A 27,519-nucleotide genomic window follows, 5' to 3' on the forward strand; every position below is an offset into this window, starting at 1 on the left:
GCAGTACCAAGCAAACGTTAATGACAAGCACACTTGTTCCTTAACACATATATTAACATGTAACAGAACTTAACACAAAGTCTAAAAAAAAGTGCAAAGTGTCCTATGAGAAAAAAACCACAGCCAATATAAATGAAAATCTTTTGCGAGACGAAAAAGTGTGTGTTTTCATAAGAAACAGCTCCTGAGTTTATAATAGTCTAATACTTGATGGGTCGTTTGCTACTTAATATTGACGATGGCGTTCCGATCCCTTTGTCCGGGTGTGAGGGCCTCATCAGGACTTTAGGGACGATGAGACCTCTGAATGGCATATATTGGAAACAAAATGTGGATAAACAACCTTTTGTGTTAAGGAGCAAGTGTGATGGTGACTAATGTTTGCTTGATACTGCATTAATTGAGTAAAGTGACATTGCCTTTTATTTAAAAATTCTCCAAGTGACACCAATGAGAACCACTGTTTTGTAAGAATCATTATGTGCCCAGGTTCCCATGGGTTTAAGGGTTGCATAAGACACTCAATCGAAGCACAACCCACCCCACACTTTCTCCTGCCCTTCAGTGATGTGCGTCTGTTCTCTTAGCCTCAGCTGTGTGAAAAGGCCTTGGTTCTCTTCACAGCAGACTACATTTGTGCTTCTTAAGCACCCTGAGAGAAGCTGTCACTGCTGCCTCTGCACTCTTCCTGGACACTGAATTCATTATTTACATATTTGTTGGAGCACAAACAGCATTTCTATAAGACGAGCTGTACATATCTACTGAAGGTACAAAAGGAGAGAACTGCTTATGTACGTAACATTTAAGGAAACTGGTATCACGAATGAAAAGATCGCATGGAGAGAACAAGCACTTAAGAAACACTTGCAATTGTGCATTATTTACAGTTTCCAGAAGCAGAAAGGAGCCAACTGATTAGAAGGGGCATTGAAGACTAGCCTGGTATGTTGGGTGTTGAGCAGGCGGAGGGTGATTTCAGGTACAGGAGTGTGGAGGTGGTATATAGTCAGCAGGGGTTGGGATTCTAGCGAATGGACCTCAAATGTGGAAGGCCTGGAACCTGGTTAAAGTATATATGCTGACTGGAGGATCATCAGAAGTCGGCTGGATGCAGAGGAGTGGCCTGCATCGGCTGCACATGCAGGAGAGGTAGAAGGGATGTGAGGCAGCAGCTTGAATTGCACATCTATGTATTCTGGTTGTTGGCAGATAACGGACATCGGGCAGTGCCTCCCTGATTTCAGTTGTAGGCCCATTCTCCATCAAACCAGGTTTTGGGAGAGCGTTGGGAGTCCTATGATGAAGCATGGCAGCTGGTGCTGTGCAAGGACATCCCGTTACATTTTTGTGTATGCCCAGTAGTAGATTGTTTGAGGTAGAATCGAGAGGGATATATGGTAAGTAAAAAACAATCTTGGATGTTTGAGGTAGAATCCAGAGGGATATATGATATGTAAAAAACAATCTTGGATGGCTTTGCTGTGTTAAAGACATTGTGTTTGGAGGCCAGCTCACCCTTGAGGCCCCATAGCCTCTAGTTCCCTACCTTGGATATCCCCCAAAGTTTCGTGTTTGGATGAGAGTACAGCCGTAGGTTGTGGGAACACATTGGGGCATACTACACATTGAGCCAGTGTCTACATTTGGGAGAATCGAAAAAAGAGATTTTGTTCTGACTATACTGAACCCTTAAGTAAACCCAGAACATGGGATATATTAATCTGTAGTCACAATGGAGGGAGTTAATGAGTTATCATTTGATTAGGCCGCAATAGCGGAAATTCTCGGAGCCCCATCCCTTTTATCAGAAACTGTAGTTTCACAAACCTTGATGGGGACAGACGATTGGGAGTCATTGACTGCCATTAAAAAGGAACTGATAAGAGCTTCATTACATGGAGCATTTATGACTGAATATCTGAGGAAGATTTCTGCCCCTTGAGGATTGTCACTAATGAGCCCCGCATATTTTTGAATAACAAGGAATCTGGAAAAACTTGTCATTTATAGCTTGGAAATGTACAAAAGACTGCTGGTACCGATTATTAATACAGCTAAGAAAATAGCCGATTTACTACTTATTAAGATTCAAACCAGTGAGAATAACCTTACGTCCTCTGTACATATTTCTGCATTTAAAAAGAAATTGGAAGAGGTTAACACAGATCAATCTCATTATAGAGAGTATTTGACCCAATCCAGCCCTACTAAACTAAGGAAGGATGTACAAAAATGTAGCCATGAGAAGGTGTTCCCATATACAACTGAGGAACACTACGAAGAACCTCTAAGTCCGCTACCTCAGAGACGTCAATCTAGATACAGACCCACACCATTAGACTGGACGTTCAGCTGAGGGGATGATAGAAGTAGTAGAAGCAGTGACGAGGATGGGTCAAGAGGTCGACCTACAGCATACTATCCTGGCCCCAACCGTTTCCATCAATGCAGCAAAGGTTCCCGTTCCACAAGACTCCCCCTTTTTATACAGAGGCCGAGGAAGAGGGAGACAAAATTCCACAAGCAAAAACCCAGGGTACACTGGGATGACCAGCAACCAACCCAGATGATCATGAGGAGCAAAGTGAGGGAACCAACTTCATCTACGAGCAGGGATCCACCATTGTAGTGAACCGGACTACAACTACCCTTACAGAAACTGAAATGGGGATATTATCCAAAGTACTGGGGTTTGTCCCCATGCCCAGAAGTGATCCGTTTACCTTACGCACAGAACTGGAACAATTATTTAGGCGTATTAAGTTTCAGGCCTTGTTTGAATATCAGGATATCTCCATACAAGGAGTCAAAATACAGGACTAAGGAATAAATCTACCTTTGTTCCTCCATCACCGTCTTTACCATACGAGGAACTGGCCTTTGAGCAGACAGTCCTCAAGGAGGTGGATGAGATTGGATGCAACACCAATAAGGTCTTCCATAACCTCAAGAGGAATGAAACCCGTGCCCTTGAGACTCTGAAAAAGAATACGGAGCTGGCTATTAAACGAGCAGACAGAGGGGGAGCCATAGTGTTTATGGATAGAATCATGTACTGTGTGTCTCAGCCTTTTATCGGATGTAAAAAGTTATAAAATCTTGGAAACCGACCCCACCCTGTGATTAACAAATAAGAGAAAATCAAGGGTGGAGGAAGTATTAATCCAGGATTGGATTACCAAACATGAGGCAGACTTTTTGACTGCAAAAAAACCTAGAGCCCAGACGTTTTATACCCTTCCAAAAATACACAAAAAAAAAAGAGTCCCAGCCCTGGCAGACTAATTGTCTTAGCGGGTAGGATCGTTATTGGAACCTTTGTCACAGTTTTGCAATTGGTTCCTGGGGCCAATTGGGAAATGTCCATTTCACACTTGTGCGATACCGAGGATGTTCTAGGTCTGCTTCAAAACATGGACATCACTGCTCGCGAGGAGATGATAATAACTAGGGACATAGAAGCACTATATACCAGTATCCCCCCAGAGACAAACTTTTGAGGAGGTTGAAAAGATCTTGGCGGAGACAGAATGGGATGGTCATGGAATATGCCGAACTGGCACTAACAGAACATTTATTTCAATTTGATTCTGTTACATACCATCAAGTGTGGGGTACTTCAATGGGGAGTATGGCATGTCTGTGTGTGCACCAGTTTGAAGCAGACCATATGTTCACCCAGGAGAACCTATATAAAGATCATATTAAACTGTGGCGCAGATACACTGATGATGTACTGGTGGTATGGTCCAGAAATGAACAGGCATTGGAGTTCGCCAATTAGGTTTACTCGCGAGACAGACACCTTAGATTCACTCAGATAATATGTAAAGAAGAAGCCGTGTTTCTGGACCTGGTGATTATAATAAAAGGGAAAAATCAGCACTAGGGTCCATAATAAGGCCACAGATAAGAACAGTTTGCTTTTGTACAAGAGTTTCCATCTTAGGGCCCTGCATCCGAATTTACCTGTGGGACAGTTCCTTCGGGTATGGCAAAATTGCTCCTCATTGGAATCATTTAAGCCACAATGCTTGAGGATAAACTCCTGGTACGCCAATACCCCAAAAAAACTAGGAAGAAGGCAAGGAAAAGGGTGCAGAATAAAAAGAAAGGCACTATTGGAGACCCATCAAAAACACAACACAGATAGAATTGCATGTGTGACAACATACACCCCCATTTCCAACAAGGTTCAGAATATCATCAAGAAACATTGGAGGATATTAAATGGTGGAAGCAGGCAATACCCCCCCTCCCCCACTCTTTGCATGCAAAAGGAATACTAATCTACGCGTTGTGTTGGCTCACACAAAGACTCAGTCACTAGTGAGCCCACCACAGTCAACACTCTGGACTAGTCAACCTCCCGTGGCTCATTACCCGTGTGGCAAGTGCATATCCAGCCAGATTACAAAAGCCACAAAAGACGTGAACATCAAAACAGGGAAACCGTGCGTGGTCTCGCGGCGGATAAAAATGGCCGCTAGCTAGAGCGGCTCCGAGACCCTCCCGTCCTACCCCACAGATCCGCCACACATATCCGAAGTCCACTTGTGGAATCCACAACCGGAAAGCAAGCGGTGCCTTTTGATGTTCCCCTGAGCGAAATCGGAGCTTGTGGCCCGGAGATATCTGCGTCGGCGGGTCGGGGCCTTCACTGGCTGAGACCGGGGAGTCGAGTGTGGAGGATCGAGAATTCCGACGGAGGACTCGGGGAGCGGCCCTGGGGCTCCCCCCCTGGTGGTGGACGCTGTGGCCTGAAGCATCGATGAGGAGGCGGTAGACGAGTGTACAGAGGGGGAATATAATACCGCTGGCGTGAGGAGACCGGATCGATCGCCGAGGGCAGAGGAAGGAAGCGGTAATCCCGTCAGCTGAAGGCGTTGGCTCGCTTGCGGCTGCTGCGGCGCCTGGGAGGGTCTATGGCCCCATCTCGATCTGCCTTCCCATCGGTCGCTGTGACATGCGGGGCGGCGCTTGAAGGTGAAGCGGCCATGGCCTGGAGGTATTTCATTCGGAAGCTGGGTCAGAGGCATCCAGATACTCTTGGATGCATTGCGCGGTGTCGGCCGCGGCTGCACCTATTACAGCGGAGACCCCAGGAGGCCTTATTGACTTGCTGGCAGCCCATGGAATATGGTGTGCGGGTGAGGCTGGGTGCGATTCTGGACATGGCCAGGACACAGCCATAGCTACAACTTTGGCAGTACCTCTGGGGTCTACACCTTGGTGTCACCGGTGGATCGAACACCTCTTCACAAACACACTGATGAGAGAGTAACCAAGGGCCATGTCTGATGGCCGGCCCCACTTCCCCGCCCCCCACTGACGCCTCCTCGACCAGGTGGCTGGGACGCTGAGGCTTCCCATCCTTGTTCTGAATCTGTCAGTTGGGGTTGTCAGCCCTCTTGTGCTAGGGGAGCTACAGGACCCTATTGTAAAGCCTATTTGTGAGACCACCCCCTGGTTCCGGCGGCCCGCGGATATCGCCGCTTGGACTGGAGACATCGCCCCCGTGGACGGCGGGGCATTGGGCGGCTTCTCCCCCCGGCTGGGATCTGGTCAGCGACTCCCATCGGCCACTTGGGCGCGGGGGGGCAGGGTCGCCGCTGTCTGCATATCTATGCAGCAGGTCGCAAGCCCTCTGAGGAGACCTCTGGAGAACCGTACCGGTGGCGACACCGTCCCTCGACAAGTCTGAGGTCTCATCCAATCACCGGGAAAGGGACTTGACATGGCCACAGCTAAGAGCTCCCGAGTGTCCCAGCAGGCCAAGCTAGACCGATATACCTGCCCGAAGACGGACCTTGCTGAGCGAAGGGGTACAAGCGAGAAACTGCAGGGTGGCTCTGAGCAGGACCCTACTGAACCAACAATGAAGGACTTAATGGCAGCTATCATGGGGGTCCGCACGTCTATTGACTCTCTCTCCTCAGAGGTGACATTCATAAGAGCAGATCTTACGAAACAGAGAAAAAGTCAAACAGATAGAACTTACTACCGCCAGCCTTGTGGAGGATGCAGCAAAACTTCAAACGAACATCGGGGAGCTTCAAACGTTCTGCCAGTATGCAGAGGACAAACTGGACGATTACGAAGGACGCCTGAGACGCAATAACGTCCGCATTCTTGGCGTACCAGAGAAATCGGAGGGTCCCTCTGCTGACCTGTTCATTGAGGAACTGATCACCAAGAAGCTGCAACCAAAGGGCCTTTCAAACCTGTTTGTCATTGAGAGAGCCCATAGAGTGTTGGGGGGGTCGCCCGAGGCCAGGGCCCCCACCCGCCCAATACTGGCTCGTCTACTCAACTATCGGGATAGGAACACTATCCGCCAGGCAGCGAGGGTTGCCCCACCGCTCCGACTGGACAATTCTGAAATCACCTTCTTTCCCGACTTCACCCGAGCAGTACAGATGCGGAGGCTATCCTTCCTTGATGTTAAGCGCAGATTGAGGGACAAGGGTCTCAAGTACGCCATGCTCTGAGAGTGGAACTTGATGGAAAAACGTGATTTATCGACCTTCCGGAGATGGCCTCTGACTGGCTAGATGGCCTTGGAACCTCTCCGGAAAAGAACTCCACTGATGGCTGATTTCTTATACGAACTCACGTGGTTGCCCTTAGATTGCTTGGACAACATTGCTTTCGCTCCAGGACCGCCGGCGTTCGGCCCATGGGGATACTAAAACTATATGCTGAAACACTGAGAACTTTCCTGATTAAAGACTTGAATACCTGGCGTTATCTGCTACAAAAAAGTGAGATGGTAGGCAGGGGGGGGGGGGGGTCAACGGGTCCCTGTGGCCTCCCCCGGAGTGTTCTTTCTTTCACTAGAATAGTTGGGCGACAAGCACTATGCATTCAAGTAACATGGGCAGTTCCGAGCCCAGAATGCAGGGGAGCAGGGTGGGGGGACGTTGGGAGGGATGGTTAGATATTTTGTTAGATGTTTTTTTGTTTTATCTCGACGGTACAACGTATATGCATAATCCCACTAGTAGGGGCTTGTTTCACCATCGATGGGAATACAGCGTAAGAAGGGCATTAAAATCTCAAGTTGGAATGTTAATGGATTGGGGGACAAGATCAAAAGAAGTGTCGTATTGCAATACATTAAAAGACTATCGCCAGACATTGTGTTGCTGAAGGAAACGCATCTCATTGGCAACACATGCAAAGCAATGTACAGATGAGGATACTCGATGGTGGCCCATGCAGGCTTCACGTCTAGTTCAAGGGGAGTTGAGATCATGCTAAAAAATCGTTTCCCTTTTCTCAACTCCTCCCTTACAGACGACCGGGGCAGGTATGTTGGAGTCACGGGCTCCTGGGAAGGAAGGATAATCACATTTCTTTCGATATATGCCCCGCCGAGGATGCAGGGTATAACATTCACAGACCTAAGTGCTGAATTCCTTAAGCTCCGGTAAACCCCTGGTATTTTAAAAAACCCAAAATTCGGAAAGGCCTCATCAAAGGCATCGGCGACTATTTTCTAGAGAACGATCATACAGTTGAGTCCCCCCAAATACTGTGGGAAGCCTTTAAAACTGTAATCCGGGGGCAGGCCCTTTCCCTGGTGGCGGGTTCTAAAAAAGGTAAGATGAAAGAAATCTCCGATATAGAACAGGAGCTGTATCAACTAGAGCACGAAACGACCTCAGACCCCACACCTGAAGCACTTCGCTCCCTCCGCCTACGCCAAGATGAATACCGAGCCTTGGTCACCGACCGGGCTAAATTAATGGGTCAGGATAGGCTGGGACGGATATATGACTGGGGAGATAAGGCGGGTAAACTGCTAGCCTGGTTAGACAAAAGGGAGCAAGCTAGCAGACTTGTACCAGAACTTAAGGGACCAGATGGATCCTCAGTGACGGACCCGCAGGAGATAGCCAACCACTTTGCGGCACACTTCCAACTAGTAGACAGACTTTATTGACCTTATAAAAGATGTCTCCCTCCTGGAATTATCAGACTCAGATCAGGCATTCCTTGACAGTGCGCTCACGGCTGACGAAATAGTTACAGCCATACGGGCGCTATGCTCAGGGAAAGCCCTGGGCCCGAACGGCATTCCAATTGAGCTTTACAAACTTCGACCAGATAAATAGGCCCCATACATCAAATCTATGTACGAAGATAGCCTCGAGCAGGGCGTATTGCCACATGACCAGAGGATAGCCACCATAGTCACTATCCACAAGGCAGGAAATCCCAAAACTGAGTGCACTTCCTATCGACCTATTTCGCTACTGAATGCGGAACCCAAGATTCTGGACAAAGTACTAGCCACTAGACTGATCAAAGTAATAAGTGATCTTGTACACCCAAATCAATCGGCGTTCATGCCCAAAAGAAACACTGCCCTCAACCTGCGAAGACTGCACGGAGTCTTGGGCAGAGTACCGACAGTTCGGGAAGACGCCATTGTAGTTTCCCTAGATGCTACTATGGCCTTTGACACTCTGGAGTGGCCCCATCTCTTTGCGGTCCTTGCCAAGCTAGGATTTGGGTCGAATTTTTGCCGCTGGGTGCGACTGCTATACAGCGCGCCGATGGCTCAGATAGTAGTAAACAGGAAGTCGGAGCCATTTACACTCAGCCGGGGGACCGGTCAAGGGTGCCCCCTTTCCCCCCTGCTGTTCGCCCTGGCCCTTGAACCACTTGCGGAATGGATCCACAAAGATGTTATGATTCGCGGCATTCGCTGGTCGACCGAATGGGAGGACCGAATATCCTTATACGCGGATTATATTCTTCTCTATCTCACGTCCCCAAAAAGATCTTTAATAGCAGTCTTTGATATTCTGGATGTATTTGGTAGGTATTCTGGGTTTCGCATCAACTGGCAGAAATTGCTCTTGCATGTCCTATGGGGGAATACCCCCCCCTCCCTCTACCCAGTAACTGCCCGATTCCCGTAGTCTCCGAAGGCTTCAAATACTTAGGCATATTTATTTCTCTAGACCCATTGGCCCGGTATTCACGCAATTTGCTCCCCCCACTGCAACGGCTCAGAAGCGACATAACACACTGGAGGTCACTCCCGCTTTCACTCTTGGGCAAGGCGGCATTGTTCAAAATGATGTCATTGCCCCGGTTTTTATATGCACTACAGAATTCGGCAGACCTAGTCCCGAACTCCTATTTTAAAGATGTCGAAGGGATCTCTTATGGGCAGGGAGACCGCGTATCGCTCTAAAAAAACTGACACTTGGCTGGTATGATGGGGGAATTGATTTGCCAGACATTAAAAAATATCACTGGGCCGCCCACCTCACAGCTATTAATCACTGCACGTATGGCCGTTTTGATAACCCAGGGTACCTAATGGATCGCTGGCTTTTGCCCACAGGGACCTTCTTGAGGACATTATACTCAACGCCAACCAAGTACCCACTGACGGGCCCTACTGGTCATACACTCAAAATCTGGCATTTTGCTACTAAGTCACTAGGCTGGCAAAGCAAGCTCACCCTGGCCACACCACTGTGGGATTCACAAAAACTTGGCTATATGGGAAACACTAAAGGGTTTGATAAATGGGACTTAATAGGTATTTCTCATGTCAAAGTCCTTTGGGGTGAAGGAGGTGTTAAAAACTTTGAAGCTCTCCGAACACAATATGCCCTGGCAGACACAGAATATTATCGATATCTTCAAATCAGACACTCGCTGCTGGCATCAATCCCAGAAGGTATGACCCCACCAGACACCTCCCCGCTAGAAGACAGATTGCTCGATGGCCATTTGCCCGAAAGAGCCATCTTATTAATATCAAAGACTCACTGTTGAAACCGAGAGACACATGGACTGAGGATGGGATAGAATTAGATGATGAAACCTGGCAGGAAGCGATCTCCTCTCCTAGAACAGTCGCTATCTCAGCACGACTCCGATTGGTACCGCTGAAAATCCTCCATAGAATTTATGTAACGGGTCCGCTGCTGGTCCGGATGGGTGGCCTAACAGATGGCTCTTGTAGAAGGGGGTGCGCGCAAATAGGCACATCCATACACATACTGTGGCACTGTGAGCAAATATAGGAATACTGGCGCAATATCCACAGGGTCATGAGTGATGTGCTGGGGGCGGAGATCAGGCCGGAAGCGCCCAGGTGCCTCCTAAACATCTGGGAACCCACCGACCTCACCACTTATACAATGAACTGGGTAACGCTCGGATGCATGATTGCCAAGAGAAATATCGCTCAGCTCTGGGGTGCCCCACATCCGCCCACGGTTACAGCTTGGAAGAAAGACTTAGACTGGTGCATGTTAAAAGAAAAAACAGTATACATCGCCCGTGGTTGCCCCCGCAAGTGGTCTAAGACTTGGTCCCCCTGGAATACATACCGGGGCGTGATATGTACCCTCCCCAGGTAGCCGATAATGATGATTTCCCATCCCTGTGACTTCCAATATAACTGAATTGCTGTACTCTATGCAACTTGATTTCACTGTAACCCTCAAGTCGATTCTGTGAATTTTGTACCGTATGTCGAGATTGTTTAATAAAAAAAAGATTTATAATTTTTTTTTTTTTTTTAACAGGGAAACCGTGGATACTAAAGGCCCTCACAAACTGTAACCGTGAGAATGTGGTGTATTTGATTACCTGCCAATATGGCCTGTCCTATATCGGGATGACCACCAGCAAAATAAAGGTGTGCATAAATGAACACAGAAGCTTAATGCCCTGCAAGAGGAACAATACCAGGTTGAACTGAATCATAAATATGTAGACATAACCTGGGCGGTCTTGGAGAAGTTGACTGATTAACATCCACAAGAAACTGTTCAGGCGCAAACAAAGATTGGTGTACCGTTTGAGGACATAGGAAAAAGGTCTGAATGGCGAAATTCCTTAGTTACAACTGGAATTCATTGATTATCACCCCTATTTAGTGGGAATCCACTCTTCTTTTTTAAAGACTGAATGTTTCTACCCTGGAACGGGTATATGGACCATGTCCAACAATTTTTCTCCCTCCCTTGCCCAGTACAACCCTGGGTGTGAAGCACCTAGTATAATATAATATAAAAAAATAGCCACTGCGAGACGTTGGGTTCCAAGTAATTATCATTACATTTTTTCGCAAAACTTAGAAATTCTTGTAGGGAAGGAGCTGCTAAATAGGAGAGTACAGCTCCCATGAACCATCGCCTGCACGGGTTTGGTCTCCCCGATGGGACACTCTGATCATGCTCCCGGTTATGTATTAAAAACCCCTCCTTCAAATAGGAGACTACATCCCCCATAAGCCAGTAGCTCAGGCAGTCAGTCTGGATTTGCCTGCTATAGGGGACGACTTGATGATGTCACATAACGCGTCTACGCCACCCAAGGAGGACATCGCCCTCAACCGAGTGCAACCGAGTAGTTGGCTGGACTCCTGAGGGGATAGCACCCTTGAGTTAAACGGCTACAGCTGCATACGATGATGCAATTACAACAGGGTTGTATTATAAATACCCGGCTATGCCCACACTCCCTTGCTTATCCGGAGGAAGGAGCAGATACAGCTAGGTTTACAGACAGGATCGCATCTTAACGAAGAAAGAAGGTGTATGTGTGTAGGGATATTGATCCCACGTTTGTATTACCGAGAATGGGGAAAGGTAATTTTATTGACTGAAAACGAAACTATTCTTCCTCCCTCATTGCTATTTTAGAGTGTGACTACAGGGGTTCCTGAGCCCTATCTCCATGGGGCCCGGATGACACGATAGTTGGGTAAGATTTTGAGCTGGCCTCATAGCTTGATGTATTTGAAAACGATGTTTCACGTGTGCAGTGTCACTTCCTCACCAAGCATCCCATCCCATTTTTGTGTATGTCCAGTAGTAGACTGTTTTAGATAGAATATATGGAAAGCAAAAAATCTTGGGTGACTTTGCTGACTTAAAGGCGGTGACAAGGGAAGCTGAAATGGGCCCTGGTGGGAAACATTATGATTTTCTCCATGGCACAAAGAACTGTTTTAGGAGGCTGGCCAAGAAGTGATCTGTTTGTATGGAAGGAGAGGCAATGATGAAATAGCTGAAATCTTGCTTTAGTGTAGTGCGTCTGTCAAAAATGACAACAAGATTTCTGGTAGTGAGTCACATGAGGAGAGTTTCTGGGGGATAGACAATGGGATCGAACAGGGGCTAGGAATGTGATGAGAATTTGTAGATCAGTTCAAATAGCTCTTTTACAAAGTGATCACGCTTGAAATAGTGTTCTAGTGTCATTCTGTGAGCTCAGTTCAGAGTTTTCACCTCACATACTCAGGCCATGCCCTGCCTTGCCTCCTCACAGAGGTGCTATTGAGTGTAGTAATTAGTCATGCACCTTCAGCATCATCTCAGGTCAAGCGGGACCACAGCAGTGGCCTCGTCCAGACTCAAGACGACAGAGTGGAACAACATGCAACCTGTGCAGAAGCCGCTTATCTTTGGCATTTGTGGCAGCTTCCTGGTGAGAACTCGACTTGTGCTAACTTTCCACAGTGGCAGCCTCCAGGCCAAATGCAGATAGGTTCATTTTCCGAAGTGGCAGCCTTGGGGCCAAATGTAATCGAGTGCTCATCTTCAGCAGTTGCAGTCATCAGGTCAAGAGCAGGGTAACTACCACTCCCTCACCACGTACAGCAAACTTTAGGCAGCAGCAGCAGCACTAGTCCTTAGGCACAATGCTGGAGTAGCGGGTGGCACAAGGTTGCATTCACACTTGTTTTCATTATGTGGTTTTCTATGGGAACATCACAGGGAGAACAGGAGACCCCCTCACAACAGGAGTCCGCTCCAGCATTGCTCCCTGTGGCAGTCAGCTGCTTCTGGATGCTCCTCACCGCAGGAGCACAGCTGTGCTTCTTCTTCTCAACAGTCTCTCCTCCTACAGGCTCAGGCACTCTCCTTCCTTCTCGGGACAGGCAGGCTTCCAAGTGCTAGACAGATATTCAGCTTCTCCAGCAAGATGCAGAGTTCAAGTTAGGTCCCCTCACCTCTGGGAAACTGCTTATCAAGCAACATTAGCCCTGGTTACGCAGCAGCTCTTCAATTGCCCTACGTAGCACTCCCTTCCTTGATCAAGAAGAATTTACAATTGGAACCAAATGTGGTGATTTGAGTCGTACACACGCAAACACCGGCACCGCAGGGCTCCGTAGGGAGACTACAGCCCCCAGACTGCCTTTGCACCAGGAGGCGCCATCACCCGCTCATTGCGCTCGGAGGCGCATTTCAGCAGCTTGCGGCTCCCGTTACGTGGGACATGCGCGGGCTAAGCCCGGGCCAAGGGGGAACAACCTTTACAACGCAACTTTTACAACGCACTACACTTACAACGCATTTTTTACAACGCATAATCCATTACAACGCATGACATTACAACGCATGACACTACAACGCATTTTTAAAAACTACCTTTACAACGCATTCCATTACAACGCATACTACCATTACAACGCATACCATTACAACGCATAATATTAAACTACACTATCCAACACTTTCCCTACTGTTGCACCCCCTGGAGTTAGAATAGTAATTTTTACCCCTATACTATCCAACACTTTCCCTACTGTTGCACCCCCTGGAGTTAGAATAGTAATTTTTACCCCTATACTATCCAACACTTTCCCTACTGTTGCACCCCCTGGAGTTAGAATAGTAATTTTTACCCCTATACTATCCAACACTTTCCCTACTGTTGCACCCCCTGGAGTTAGAATAGTAATTTTTACCCCTATACTATCCAACACTTTCCCTACTGTTGCACCCCCTGGAGTTAGAATAGTAATTTTTACCCCTATACTATCCAACACTTACCCTACTGTTGCACCCCCTGGAGTTAGAATAGTAATTTTTACCCCTATACTATCCAACACTTTCCCTACTGTTGCACCCCCTGGAGTTAGAATAGTAATTTTTACCCCTATACTATCCAACACTTACCCTACTGTTGCACCCCCTGGAGTTAGAATAGTAATTTTTACCCCTATACTATCCAACACTTTCCCTAATGTTGCACCCCCTGGAGTTAGAAAAGTAATTTTTACCCCTATACTATCTAATACTTACCTTAAATGCAATTTAGTATTATGCGTTGTAATGGTATGCGTTGTAATGGTAGTATGCGTTGTAATGGAATGCGTTGTAAAGGTAGTTTTTAAAAATGCGTTGTAGTGTCATGCGTTGTAATGTCATGCGTTGTAATGGATTGTGCGTTGTAAAAAATGCGTTGTAAGTGCATGCGTTGTAAAAGTGTGCGTTGTAGCGACATACATCCGGGCCAAGGGGTCGCCCATCTTTTCCCGTCATCGCCTGGAAGAGGCTGGGCTGGGCCACCCCTCTAACAACGGATTGACGGGGGCATTTGAAAAAATTATCAACTGGTCCCAGGTACTGTGGCATTCCAACACTGTTTTTATACCATTAACTGTGCTTGTTGTGCTCGTGGTGTGGCTTATATTAGTTTTAATAATGAGTAAGTGCAAGGGAGTTGCGGGGACTCTGGACGCTTTTATCGTTAGGGCAGAATCAATGCTCAACCATGAGATCACACTGACTGAGAGGCGCCTCTCTCTTGACCCTATACCTTTACAGAGGCGACTTCCCTGGGTCAGATTAACTTGGGAGATGCTACTCACGTACAAACGCCACCCATCACCCATGGTCAGCCGCAATCCCCCAATGTATCCACCTTGGAAGAAAGCCGTGCAGCTACTACACGAGGACTTGGCAGAGTTACGATAACTCGGATTTCCAAAACTCTCGATGAGGACAAAACGAAAGCGCCAACAGTGAAGCGAAGGAGGGGATTGGGTATTCAAAAACCCAAACAGCAGAAACGGTCCTGCCGTGCCAATAGTGTAACGATTCACACCTGCTCCATCAGCACACAGACTGAAGTCGCCCCTTCCACTTCGTTAGCTTGTATTCCTGGGGATGCTGCTCTAAATACCACTGGGGAGTTTGTTTCTGACATCACTTTTATGCGTCTTAAAGAACTATTAGATAATAGTTTTGCTTTGTTCCAAGGTCGTCTAGATCATATGGATATTGTATTGACCACACGGATTGGTAAATTTGAGGGAACACAATACACTGATATTACAGGGGAGGGTGTGGGCCGAGCTGTACCAGTTGTATCTGATGTACCTAATGACAGTATTGGCTCTGCCTCCCTGGATAAACTGTTGACTAGGGTTACTGCCATTGAGGACCTCCTAAGGTCAGGACGGGGGGCTTCTTTCACTAACCCTTCATTTAACTCATCAAATTCCGTGCGGGATGATGAAGGTAGCTCCTCCCTCGCAGACTGAACCCCTCCATACCTCAGTTAAAGCGCCCTAAGGTCATAAGGGCCTCGGCAGCACTGCCAATGGGGGTGCCCTGGGTCATATTGAACCAAGAGATATTCAGCCCCCACCTATTCCCTGCGCGACCCCCATGGTTAGGGAGGAGACCAAATTGAATTTGTCCCTGGAAGCTACTCCATATACCATTATACTAGCAAATGTTCCGCAGCTTACCCCCATGGCTAAGGAAACATGGGAGGGCTTGAGAAACAAGGCTCTTTGTTGGCTCGGGACAAAAATTGAGCTCACAGAGGCCCTTTTTGGCGAGTTCAAAATGGTGAGACGAGTAAGTTGGGTGGGGATAAGGGATAGAAAACTTCCAGGTGCCTGTATTGTACTTACATTTAGATCACCAAGACTAGTATTTGAGGTTTTACGCAGATTCAGTAATGACCTTTCAATTAGCAGTGGCATAAATGTATTGCCCCTTGGCTTTTTCTATCCCCAGTGAATAATACTAACTCCCCCTTAAAACAGAGATCCATTATTCTGAATACACGTGAACAATTCAGGCTGCCCTTACATAATAGATGCGACATCCTTCCATCCCTGGATGACATAGATTGACTTATTCCTCTATCTAATTCTATAGCACAAAGAGGGCCAATTCCAAACAGCTTTCCTAGATCTGGTATAAAATCTATGGCCAATGTAGTAAGGGACTTTACCCATGATGTCCGTAGCATTAAGACTGTCCTTCCTGATGGTCATAATTATAGCGACCGGGGGGGGGGGGGGGGGGGGGGGGGGGGAGGGTAATGATTGGTACACAGCCAGCCAGTGATGCGGTGGGTAATTCCATCGCACCTGGCATTAGCATTATGGGACCTCAGCCTATAACTGTAAAAACCTTGCACTTACCCTCAGTTGCAGTAAACTATGGTATGCTAACTAATGATGATATAAGCAGTGACCCTGTGAATCTGATAGGAAGGCACCAGGTAGAGCATTCCTATAGTGAAGGTTTTGTGTTTGCCACATGGAATGTGAATGGGCTTTCCGGTAAGGCCCTAACAACAGACTGGGCTAATTTCATCCTTGGCTATGATATCATATGCTTCCAAGAGACCTGGTGTACTAGCCCGGTCCATGTGGAAGGATATTCATCCCATTTTCTGGCAGCTACAAGCTCACTATCTGGCCGAGCAAAGGGGGGTATGCAAATCCTCTTTTCCAATAAAATCGTGGTAAATGTTCGGAGGGCTGTAACTGCGTGCCCACATGCACAAATCCAATGGCTAAACAAAAAAGGGGTGAAAGATTTGATAATAGTACACTTCTACAATGATGTATTCAACAGTTCACGAGATAGTGTGGTAACGGCTATCAATCAGGGTCTGGAAACGTTCCTATCCAGAGTCAATACTGAGTATGCTTTAATGTGGGCAGGAGATTTTAACTTGCATGTGTGTGGAGCTCCCAATACTAAGCCATGTGGCCTCATAACTATAGATGAAGAATCTGATCATTTTTACCACAATGCTTATGGGGAAGCACTTAATCAGAAGATGGTCAAATATGATTTTTACCTACTTAGAGGAGCCAGTGGCGTAAATGAGACCTCCAAACCAACTTTTATAGGCAGAAACTCTAATTCTATAATTGATCATGTATTGGTTTCTGCCTCTGTGAGCCACTCGTGTAGTAATCTTACTGTGGTACCCACATTGTTTAGTGACCATAACCTTCTAAAACCAACCTTTTTTTCTGGGGTAAAAAGATGGATGTTTTTAACTTAGCTAACCATATAAAACCGGTCGGGACTAACGGGGTCACTATCAAATGGACAGGTGTTGATCCCACCTTGACAATAAGGAAAATAGTAACTTCCAACCAAAGGGAAATTGCAGATTGCCTTCAGGAGGAAATTATTCCATTAGTACTGACCGAGAAGTTTTTTAATATAACTAAATCGATTAAATCTATTTTAACAAAGACTCCTGGGACACTAGGCGGTAAGAAGAAGGGGTGGTTCGACGGTGTCTGCTCTAAAGCCCTAAGGGGTTTGAAGCATGCCCTGTCTCAATCTCCACGTGACCTATCCAACATTCAATCCTTACGGCATGAATATAAGGCAGCTATAGTGGCCCGGAAGAGGACACTTAAGGAAGAAGCTTGGGAAAATGTCGCTATTGCAGCAAATACCCGAAATAAACTTTTCTGGGAGACGGTAAATGCTCCTTTTTTGAAGAATGATAACATTCCAGAATTCTGCTCTTTTGTTCCAGTGGACAAATGGGTGGAACATTTCTCAGAAATTTTTTATAGTAATAGGGAGACGACTATGCGGCAGGATGGGCCGTTAGACTTGGGAAGTAACCTCCCCCTGAATATTACAAATGAGGAAGTCATTCAGGCAATTCATGCGAATGCAGGGGGGTGGGCCCCAGGACCGGATGGTGTCCCAGTTGACGTTTTTAAAACAGCGCCAACTCTATGGGGACCCATCCTAACTAGAGTCTTTAATATGGCAGCAACAGATATAATCCCTAAGACCTGGGGTGAATCAATTATAATTTCTATATTTAAAAAAGGGAACAAAGTAGATTCTAGAAATTATCACCCGATTTCACTCAGACACCTCAATGAAAGTAATGAGTAGGGTCCTCCTTATAAGACTTGAAGAATGGGCAACTGAATACTATGTTTTGACAGCAGTCCAATATGGGTTTAGAAAACGCGTAGGAACTGTCGAACAATGTACTAACCTAGTACTGCTTATTGGTAAATATACTAGGGCAAAGCCAGGATCCTTATACCTTTGCTTTGCCGACCTAAGCAGACTTGATGGACCACCATTTGTTGTGGTCAACCCTAACAGAAATGGGAGCTCCTAGGGCTATTATTGTGTTCCTCTCCCGCCTGTACGAAAAATTGTCTACCCAGGTCCGATTTGGCCCACAGGGAGAATGTACACCAAGTTTTAAGGTGGGACAGGGGATTCGGCAAGGGTGCGTATTGGCACCAATTTTATTCTCCTTATTTTTAAACGGGATTGATAATCACCTTCAGGCAATACAGGCCGACGTCCCTATGGTGTCAGGTCGTCCGACACCAGTCTTATTATTCGCGGACGACGACATACTTGTTGCAAGAACCCCAATAGGCCTGCAGAGATTGATGGACGCATTTTCTGATTTCATGTTACAGAAGAAAATGGTCATAAATACATCTAAAACATATACTATGATTTGTGGGCCCAAACGCAAACCCCCTAAAATCTTTTATATTTAAAAAACTCCTATTAAGACTGTGAACTCCTTTTGTTATTTAGGTATTGTTTTTGCGGATAGTGGCTCTTGGTCCAAACATATTTCATATACCAGAGCCAAAATGAGCAGGGCAACGCAAGGTATTTTTAAATTTTCTTCCAAACTGGGGAGTCGGCCAGTTAAGGTGATGGTAGCCTTATACACAGCTAAAGGAACAGGCATAGCCCGTATGGGGCAGGGATATGGGGTCATTCAAATATCAAAGTCCTGCAATCTGAAGAAAACTTGTTCTTGAAACAGTTGCTTTACTTACCTTTATCTGCATCTAATACCATTGCTCATTATGAGATAGGCCTCTAGTTTTTAGAAGACTCCCTATTGGCCCAACCCCTATTACTGCGGGATTCAATATGGAAATGGGAAGAAACAGGTTTTACCAAATTAATTATTTTAGACTGTCTTAAATTTCAAAATGCACTCAAAATTCCATGGCTGCTGTACGTTAATACTGCTCTAGAAAAGATATACAAAAAATCAAAATGGACTGAAATGTCTAAAAACTTTGATCTACTCTAAGAAAGAAATTAGAGACTGCTTTCTACAAAATAGGATATATCGAAGGCTTTTGACTGAAAAGAACAAACCTAGTGTGGCTCAGTATATGTCATACAGCAGTGATGTGATTACTAATAACTATTTGTCATGTGTGACTTATGCATAGCATCGCTTTGTATTAACGAGATTTAGATGTGGCATTGTTCATTTTCTTGTAGCTTTTCCTACTATGCGGTTTCACCCGCCTGCAGATTTTCTATGTCCATGTGACAATAGAAGTAAACAGAGCACGTTGCACTTTATGCTGTTTTGTAAATTTTATAAGGTTTTTTGATGTTTTTACTTAAAGCCATTATTTATTTCATATAATATCAGGTCACACATAGAGGCTATGAAATTCTTGGTACGATGAGGTGACCCTCTGACCTGTTATAGTGTGGCCTTGTTCATTATGAAAGCAATTAACAAGAGGAAAAGTATAAGATCATAGGAGTACTGATTTGTTATGGTTTTAAACATGATTAGTTTTATAAATTATCATTTTACCTGTAAGATTTATTAATTAACTCAATGAAGTGGATGTATGCACGTTATGGTCAATACACATGTATAAGTTGTAATGTTTTTTATAATTTGATTGTATTGGTTTTATTCTATAATGACTGCTCTTTTATGGCTATCTTTAGATAGTCGAATAAAGATTAATGAGGATGAGTCGCACTTTTATATACTCAAAGTCGAAGTCACTGTCCAGAAACCTGGAACTGATTTGGAATGGTTTTCTTTTGAATGCCATTTCGTCAGTAGTGCAGACATAGCTTTTGGGCATGTTGATAGCTATCAAAAGACACAGTGATGATTATGGCTTCAAGCAGAAGTATCCGAAACATTGGCACAATGAAGTGAGAAGACCCCATCCTTTAACGGGTAGCGCTTCATTGCAACCAACTTTTTAGTCTTCTCACTAAAGCAATGCTGCCATACGCTCTGCCGCTGGCTCTCCTGGGCACACCGCGTGAGATTTCAGTCACTTCCTTGATGGAGGTGGCCCCCTGGCACGAGGTGAGACTTCACACAACAGGCAACCTGTAAATTGAAAGTACTCTACTCCCCCTGAATGACCCAATAGTCAACTATGGGCTCCCTCCAGGCCAATTTCTACGCTTTAATTCCCTCATCTGGATGTTAAGCATACACTGGGGGAACCTGCAGCAGGAACATTAAATGCATATCACCATCCAATACCTGCACCTCATGGGAAAGGGCTGCCACTTAACATGCTTGCTTGCCAGCTCCTTTGGGGTGCATGCAGCGCCACCCCTCATGTCCTTGCATCTCCACTGGGAGACCGAATTGGACTGCCCCTGCACAGACAATGAATGGCACTCCATACTGGCATACCCTGCCCTGCTGTCCTGTAATTCCCGCTTCAGGCTCACACAGTAGTACTACAGAACACACAGGGCCTACCTCACTCCTCACAAGATAAACCACTATTTTCACCGTACAGACCCAGCCTGTCCCCGCTATTTACCTGATGCAGACTGCTTACACATGTTCGGAGTGTGCCCATCCTTTCACCAGTACTGGCAGGGTGTCACCACTTGCCTGGTAAGAGGCACAGTGCACACTTGATTGCATACGGGGGAGATATGCCTCTTGGATATGTTCTGTCGAACCATGAAAAAACGGTTCACCTCATGTTTCACTAATTTAGGTCTTCTGCTTGCTAGGCTCCTGATCTCTTGCAGATGGAAGCCACTGGTTTCCACTACGATTTCTAAATGGGGATACTCTATGGAGACCCGGGCTGAGAATTTAGCAGTGCACCGAGGGGCATACATAAATACCCCACCTGGGCCAACTGGAATAACCTGCTGATCGAACTCCAAGCTGCTCTGCAAACACGGATGACCCCATGGGGGGGCCCCTCAACCCACTGCTTCACCACCACCTACCCGTGGGCCCACATAAAACTGTATGCTGTAAATGTGCCTAGCCTTACCCCTCTCATACACAGATGGCCACCCTCACTCTACATTACTAACAGCCATTCCTTAAAAACGTGGCGAGTGCGGGCTCGTTTGCGGGTTCATCTGTTTATGTCTCTTTCTATATCTTCTCCTCCCTCCTTGTCAAATCTGGGTACTTTATGACCATTGTACATTGCCAAGTTGCCGTGAGATTCACTGCAACTGTATTTGAATATTTGTTTATGCAAGCGTAACAATTACTCATCCTGAATGTTACATTGGATGGCCCAGACATCTAATTGCTGTTACTACTTCTGTATCAACACTCTCTTTCCTATATCTTTGGTTTCTGTAATTCTATTGGATGTTAACGTTTAAAAGAAAGGCTGTACATTGTTTTTTTTTTAAATGATGTGAGAAGGCTCTGCTACTTCAGAAAGGCTGATGACAACCAGGTGCCGTCAGGGAAAGACAAAAGGTAGGTAATCCTCCTCATCTTCAACAACAAGTTCTGCTGGCATATCATTCTCCTTATCCATCCACCAAATGGCAGGGGTCAGGAAAATGTAACCAGTAGCCCCTTGCTCAAGTGATTGAATAAAATTTTGAGGGGTAGCTCTGTCTCCATCCTTCAGTTGCAGGAATGCAGGCTATACACGTCTGCTGTCCAGGGAAGCTCTACCTGTTGCATGCTATCTCAGGTGCCATCCACAATGGATCCCACTGGTCCTAGCACCACTCTCAGTGCAAACAGTCTCTCTGTTGTGTAATAGTCCAATATACATGTACACACAGACTCGACACACATAGAATGTCAGCACAAGGCCCTGGAGATCACACTAAAGCAGAACTTTATACAAGTATGGTCAGTAGACTGCATTTCTCTCTGACACAGGAAAAATGTCTTGCAATGATTGCTAAATTCACAAAATTTGATACGCCGCCACCACCTCTTTATGTGATGAGTCCGGGATAGATGCAGTACATGATCATGCCTCATGCTGGGGTTATCATACCTTTACACTTGGATGTTTGACCACTTAAAAAGTATTTGACAGGATCTTGACTGTAATCCCTATACAGTTGTTAATGCTTGAAATTCAGCATTAGAGAGAGGATACCAGTTGTCCGAATCTGAAATACTCTCGAAGCCCTGGGGACTTGTGTCATGAAACATATGTTGGCTTTTTCTTTGTTGTTCACACAAACTTAAGTCCGTGATTTTAATGACTACTCCAACTCAACAGCAGATTTTAAATTATAATGATTCAAAAAAAGATTTAAACAAGAAAACCTTAAAGGATTTATTACTGATTGAGGCCTCATTCCTGTCTGTCTGAATTCAATGTTTATAGTATTAAGGAAAGGACACTGCACTTCCGAGGCTTTCCTGCCGATCCCTCCTCTGTTTCCTTTTTGGGCCACCACTACTCTAATCATTTCCTTGGAGAGGTATAGGCCACAGTGCATACACAGTGTGTGTGCAGGGCCAACAAATGGGATACGTGTTTCACATGCAGTTGGGTCTCTCAGACCAGGGGTACATGCCCGCATACCATGCAGGGGACATTCCCATCTCAACACTGCTCATAATAAACAAATACAAACCCGAGGGTACCTAATTATATACACTAAAGAAAGGAGGCTTTAGTTTGTAATCTTTATAGGTCCCTGCAATCGTAGAGCGAAACAATCTTCCAGCCAATTACGACCCATACCAAAAAGCCCTTCAGTGCAGTACTAAGTCTGGTATCAGGTCCATCATCCCTCCTGGAAGTGCTGCCCTGCCAGTTTTCGGGTCTAGGGTGATTGTGGTGGGAGGAGGTGGATGGAAGTGGGGGAAGGGTTGGGGAGTGGAGGGAGGTGGGGGAGGGGTGGGAGAAAGAAAGAGGTGGGTTGGGCAAGGTGGGGGGGTGGAAGGACTGTGGGGAAATGGTGGGGGTGAACAAGGGTGTGGGGGGAAGATACGTGTGTGAGGGAGTGACAAGGGAGGGGTTGTGTGACAAGGGAAGGTGTGTGAAATAGTATAGTGAGGTCACTTTGAGCAACAGAAATGGGTTAGGTGGAGAATGGGTTGGCACGATGGAGCCATAGAGGGCAATACAAGACAATTCTTTATCACCAGGACACCCTCTTCAAGCCCCAGGCTTTCCTTTAACAAATTATAATTTACTGGTGCTGTCCAGTTGGTTCAAATGAACCCAGGCAAGAACATAACAGACCAACAACATTCGTTTGGTAACTAGATCACTAAGACTGGAGGCAAGGTCTCTGGTTGACATCAAATAATCTGGCAACACTAGGGACAGCTCAACCACAAGGTTGTTAGTAGCCAGCCATGCAGCTCTCCTATACTTTAAGTAGAGGAAAGACCACAAAGCAGCCAGCAGTTTCTGGAGTAGGAAAATATATTTTGGAAACTCAGATCACATTTTCTTTCATAAGCAGTTATTTTCCTACTGAGTATGAATGTTTTTTCAGTTAGGGAGAAGATGGAGAATTGTTTTTAAAACCTTCATAGACTTACCAATTGCACCGTTCAGGTTCTGAAAGATTCTCGCCCTGTGATCCAAAGTAATGCTGTATTTTTCCTGAAGGATGGAAAAATAAATATGTTATCAGTGGTGAGATGAGATGCTGCTTCTAAAAAGGCATTCAATAAATCTGACTGCCTATTTACATGCGTATGTGTAGTAAAAAAGGGGGCACTAGACGCCCTTATTAAGTATATACAATAAACAGTCACAGGCCACAAATGTCAAGGGAAGTGCCCCTACAATGTCTGTGCAGACATTAGAGAAAGTAGCTCACAGGAGTGCACAGCCACCCGAGCAATCAAGAGGTAACTTTGCCTACCAGCCTCAGTTCCATCAGTTTAACTTAGCTGTCAAAAAGACCACTGGTATAGTCGAGGGGAAGAGAGTAGAGAAGTGGCTGAAAGTAGGCACAGCGTAAAAGGTCGCAACTTATCACGCTTATTTTACTCCCCACTTCCAACTCTTGAGAATAAATTCTTAACCAAAATATTCTAGACAGAAGTTAAGATACACATGGCAAAATGTAACTAGTCGCATGCAAGTGGCAACAAAAAGGAAAGAAGATTATTTAACCTCATTTCTACATGCAAATTTTGAGTGGCCATTGATTGCCCTAGGTCTGGCAATCCATATGAAAGAATTGACCAAGAGGAAGCCAAGCAAACAAAAATGTAGACATTCTCAAAAACAGGCGAAACATGTTGCTCCTATCTTCGTGTCCCTTAAAATGCCTGATCCCAAGCAGGTGTAATCAGCTATTGCCTTAAAAGGGCTCTTGCATGTCCTTTAAAAGGCAACTGAAGCTTAAATTATTTTTCTCCCTTTAATAGTAAATGTAGTGAGGGTATTAATGACAGTGGCGACGCCTCACTGGTTTGAGAGCAGTTAAGAGAAAAATAAAATGATAATAACTGAACGTTATCATTTTATTTTTCCGTTCCTAGGTGCGGGGCTGGCCAGAGCAGGGGCCAAGGGGAGGAGTGGTTTTCATTCTTAAAGTGCGCATGACTGTTTGTCCGGTTTGCTTGAGCCGGCCAAACATTCATGCACACTTTGCATCTTCCCACCAGGCTGTAATGCAAAGCCTTGTGAGGAACATGCACAGGCTCCCTGTCCCCATCTGAGCACCGAACCACGCCACTCAGACCAATCACACGCTGCACTGCAGCATTGTATGTGGCTTAGGGGAACCAATCACAATGCTGGATTGCAGCATTTTGATTGGCTTAAGAGAGCTTGGGTGCTTCCCGCGACAGAGGAGAGACGGCGGCTGCGACGTGACCGCAGGTACGTTTTCTTTCTTTCTTTTCTACCCCCCTACATCCTCCCGCCCCGTTCCCTATCAACCGCCAGTGGTTAATGATTTAAATCCTGATTAGCTGTTATAGGTGCGTCACTCCGATGTGTTTAACTTCTTAGCCCAGATGTATAAAATCCCCACAAATACTGAAGGTCACCACCATGTTGGGTCCTGCAGCACATTGTACATGACAAGGCTGTGATTGCACCTCAGATGTCAGTTTTGGAGGATAAGAAATATGTTTATGTGCAATTAGCCCCTACATCCTCCCGCCCCGTTCCCTATCAGCCGCCAGTGGCTAATTATTCAAATCCTGATCAGCTGTTATAGGTGCGCCACTCCGATGTATTTAACTCCATAGCCCAGATGTATAAAATCCCCACAAATGCTGAAGGTCACCACCATGTTGGGTCTTGCAGCACATTGTACATGACAAGGCTGTGATTGCACCTCAGACGTCAGTTTTGGAGGATAAGAAATATGTTTATGTGTAACTAGCCCTAAATCTTCATGAAGTAAGAATGGTACACTTTGGTAACATCTGGAAAGGGTTTTTTCGAATGGATACTCTGTTTTGTGGTGCTTGGATGAAAGATGTTAGGAGCTAAGACAGATCCTCAAACAAAGATGTGCTGCAACTTCACACGGCTAAACCTCTATCACATTAGAGCCAGTGAGCAGCATTTGATGGTAGTCTGGACCAGGCATACCTCTCGGAATGTCAAAGTAGCTCTTCCGTCTCTAGTACAGTGAACAATAAATAACAAGAGGAAAGAGAGTTTCTCCACAAGATCATGCCCTAATGCAGGGGGTTCCAACATAGGCCCAGGACAGCCAGATACAGGACTGGATTCCAGGAAATCCAGATATGATACGTCATTTTTTTAGGTTTTTAATAAGACGTATTGCACAGAGCTGTTCCGATCGAGTTGTAGTTCTTTAACACTGCAAAACAGGAGCCCAATTATTTAGTAATGCCTGATCAGCTAGTTGAATGATAGCCTGAATAGTTTGGTTCTTATGAATTCCCTGAAGCACAGATTATTCTGCTCTGCCCTCAAGTTTGGGTTCTGATTGTTTCACAGTTGTGGGCCTTGATCTCCAAGTAATCCTCCTCTATGCTTTGCAGTCTTTTAAAAATGTGTTGGGTGATCCAATGTGATGGAACCAAACAGATAATTCTAGTTCAGATACAGTGGTAGGTTAGATTTTACACATATCCTGGGCTTTTTTGCCAGCTTAGAAGACCTGTCATACGACTATGAACTTGAACCTGACTTTGGCCAACACTGCATCTAAACAGGACTAAATTAGGTGATCCTTATCATGAAAATGTAATATGGTTCTACTGCACCTAGATATGCATTAAATAACCTCATTTTTCTACATAGCAGAAACCTATCTGAAACATTCTGAAGATTGTACAATGCAGCCCACAATAAGCCCGATGCTCATCAGTTCTGAATTTCAGAAAAAAGGAGATGCAAATGATAGCACTCTCTTTTGGTCACACCTCCCTTTTAAGTACACATGGAGGAAGAAAGAACAGAGGAAGAGTGAGGCCCAGCTCTCCAGTGATGCTGCACTGTTTTTCGGAGTGCTTTCTCCTGCTTTTCTCTTGATTTTTCACTGCTTTCTCCTTCCTCTACCCCGTTTTCTGAGAGCTTTTTCATGCGTTTGCCTCGTTTTTTCACTGTTTTCTCTGCGAAGCAGATAGCAACTCCAGAGCCTTGAGACCCTTTTGGGCGATGTTCTGGGCTTTATACATTCTGATTGATTGATTAATTGATTGAATGATATTTATGGCTTCAATAAAATTCTGAGGACGACCATGGAAGGAATGAACGTTTCACCTGCATGATGAGTTCACCTTGGGTGCAAACAGTAGACAGATGGTATGGACCTAGAGCCTGCAGCTGAGCCACTCCTCGCAAAAATGATCAACGTCTTAATAACTGTTTTGAAAGTACCCAACCTCAAGGGTTAAACTGAGCGGTTGTTAAAAATACAGTAAGCAAAGTGAAACCAATTTGTGCTGGTGAGCAACATTTTGGCGGGAAAGAGGAAATTACATAAAAAACAGGACAATAGGGGACCATCTAGATATGGACCTTAGTAGGGATTGAAATGGCTTCCAGATATCCTGTTTGCTGCATCTACTCTTCTCAACTAACACCATCAACATCAGAACCATAAAAAAAAAATAAAGATCGGGTCCAGTTTTCTCCCAGCACTACTTAAAACATCTCTTCTTACTTGTACCATAAAGTGCTTTGGTGGATGTCCTGGCTGCCAAAATCACCTCAGGAAATCTCTTCTTACTGCTTCTGTACAGAACTTTGGTGGATGGCCTGTCTCCAAGGCTACCCCAGAACATCTATTTTTACTACCCGAGTAAAGTACAGTAATGGGTAACACAGCTGCCAGGATTGCAAAAAAAAAAAATCTCTTCTTACTACTATACTACAGCGCTTTGGTGGCTGTCTGCACTCCAGTGCCACCTCAGAAAATCCCTTTTTGCTGCTAGATTTCAGCACTTTGTTAGCTGTCCTGGCACCAACATTACCTCAGACAATCTCTTCTT

At 45.5% G+C, this 27,519-nt stretch overlaps 1 protein-coding gene across 1 annotated transcript in view; it reads right to left on the reverse strand.

Annotated features, from left to right (window-relative positions):
- PLOD3 (procollagen-lysine,2-oxoglutarate 5-dioxygenase 3) overlaps positions 1-27,519 on the reverse strand; it is a 361,546-nt gene that overhangs the window by 131,917 nt on the left and 202,110 nt on the right. Inside the window, exon 6 of the mRNA XM_085639312.1 lies at positions 23,626-23,689. Coding sequence (XP_085495438.1) covers positions 23,626-23,689 — 64 coding nt within the window. The remainder of the gene's footprint in view (positions 1-23,625; positions 23,690-27,519) is intronic.

The sequence above is a fragment of the Triturus cristatus genome, chromosome 12, assembly GCF_964204655.1.
Source record: "Triturus cristatus chromosome 12, aTriCri1.1, whole genome shotgun sequence".
Taxonomy (NCBI): domain Eukaryota; kingdom Metazoa; phylum Chordata; class Amphibia; order Caudata; family Salamandridae; genus Triturus; species Triturus cristatus.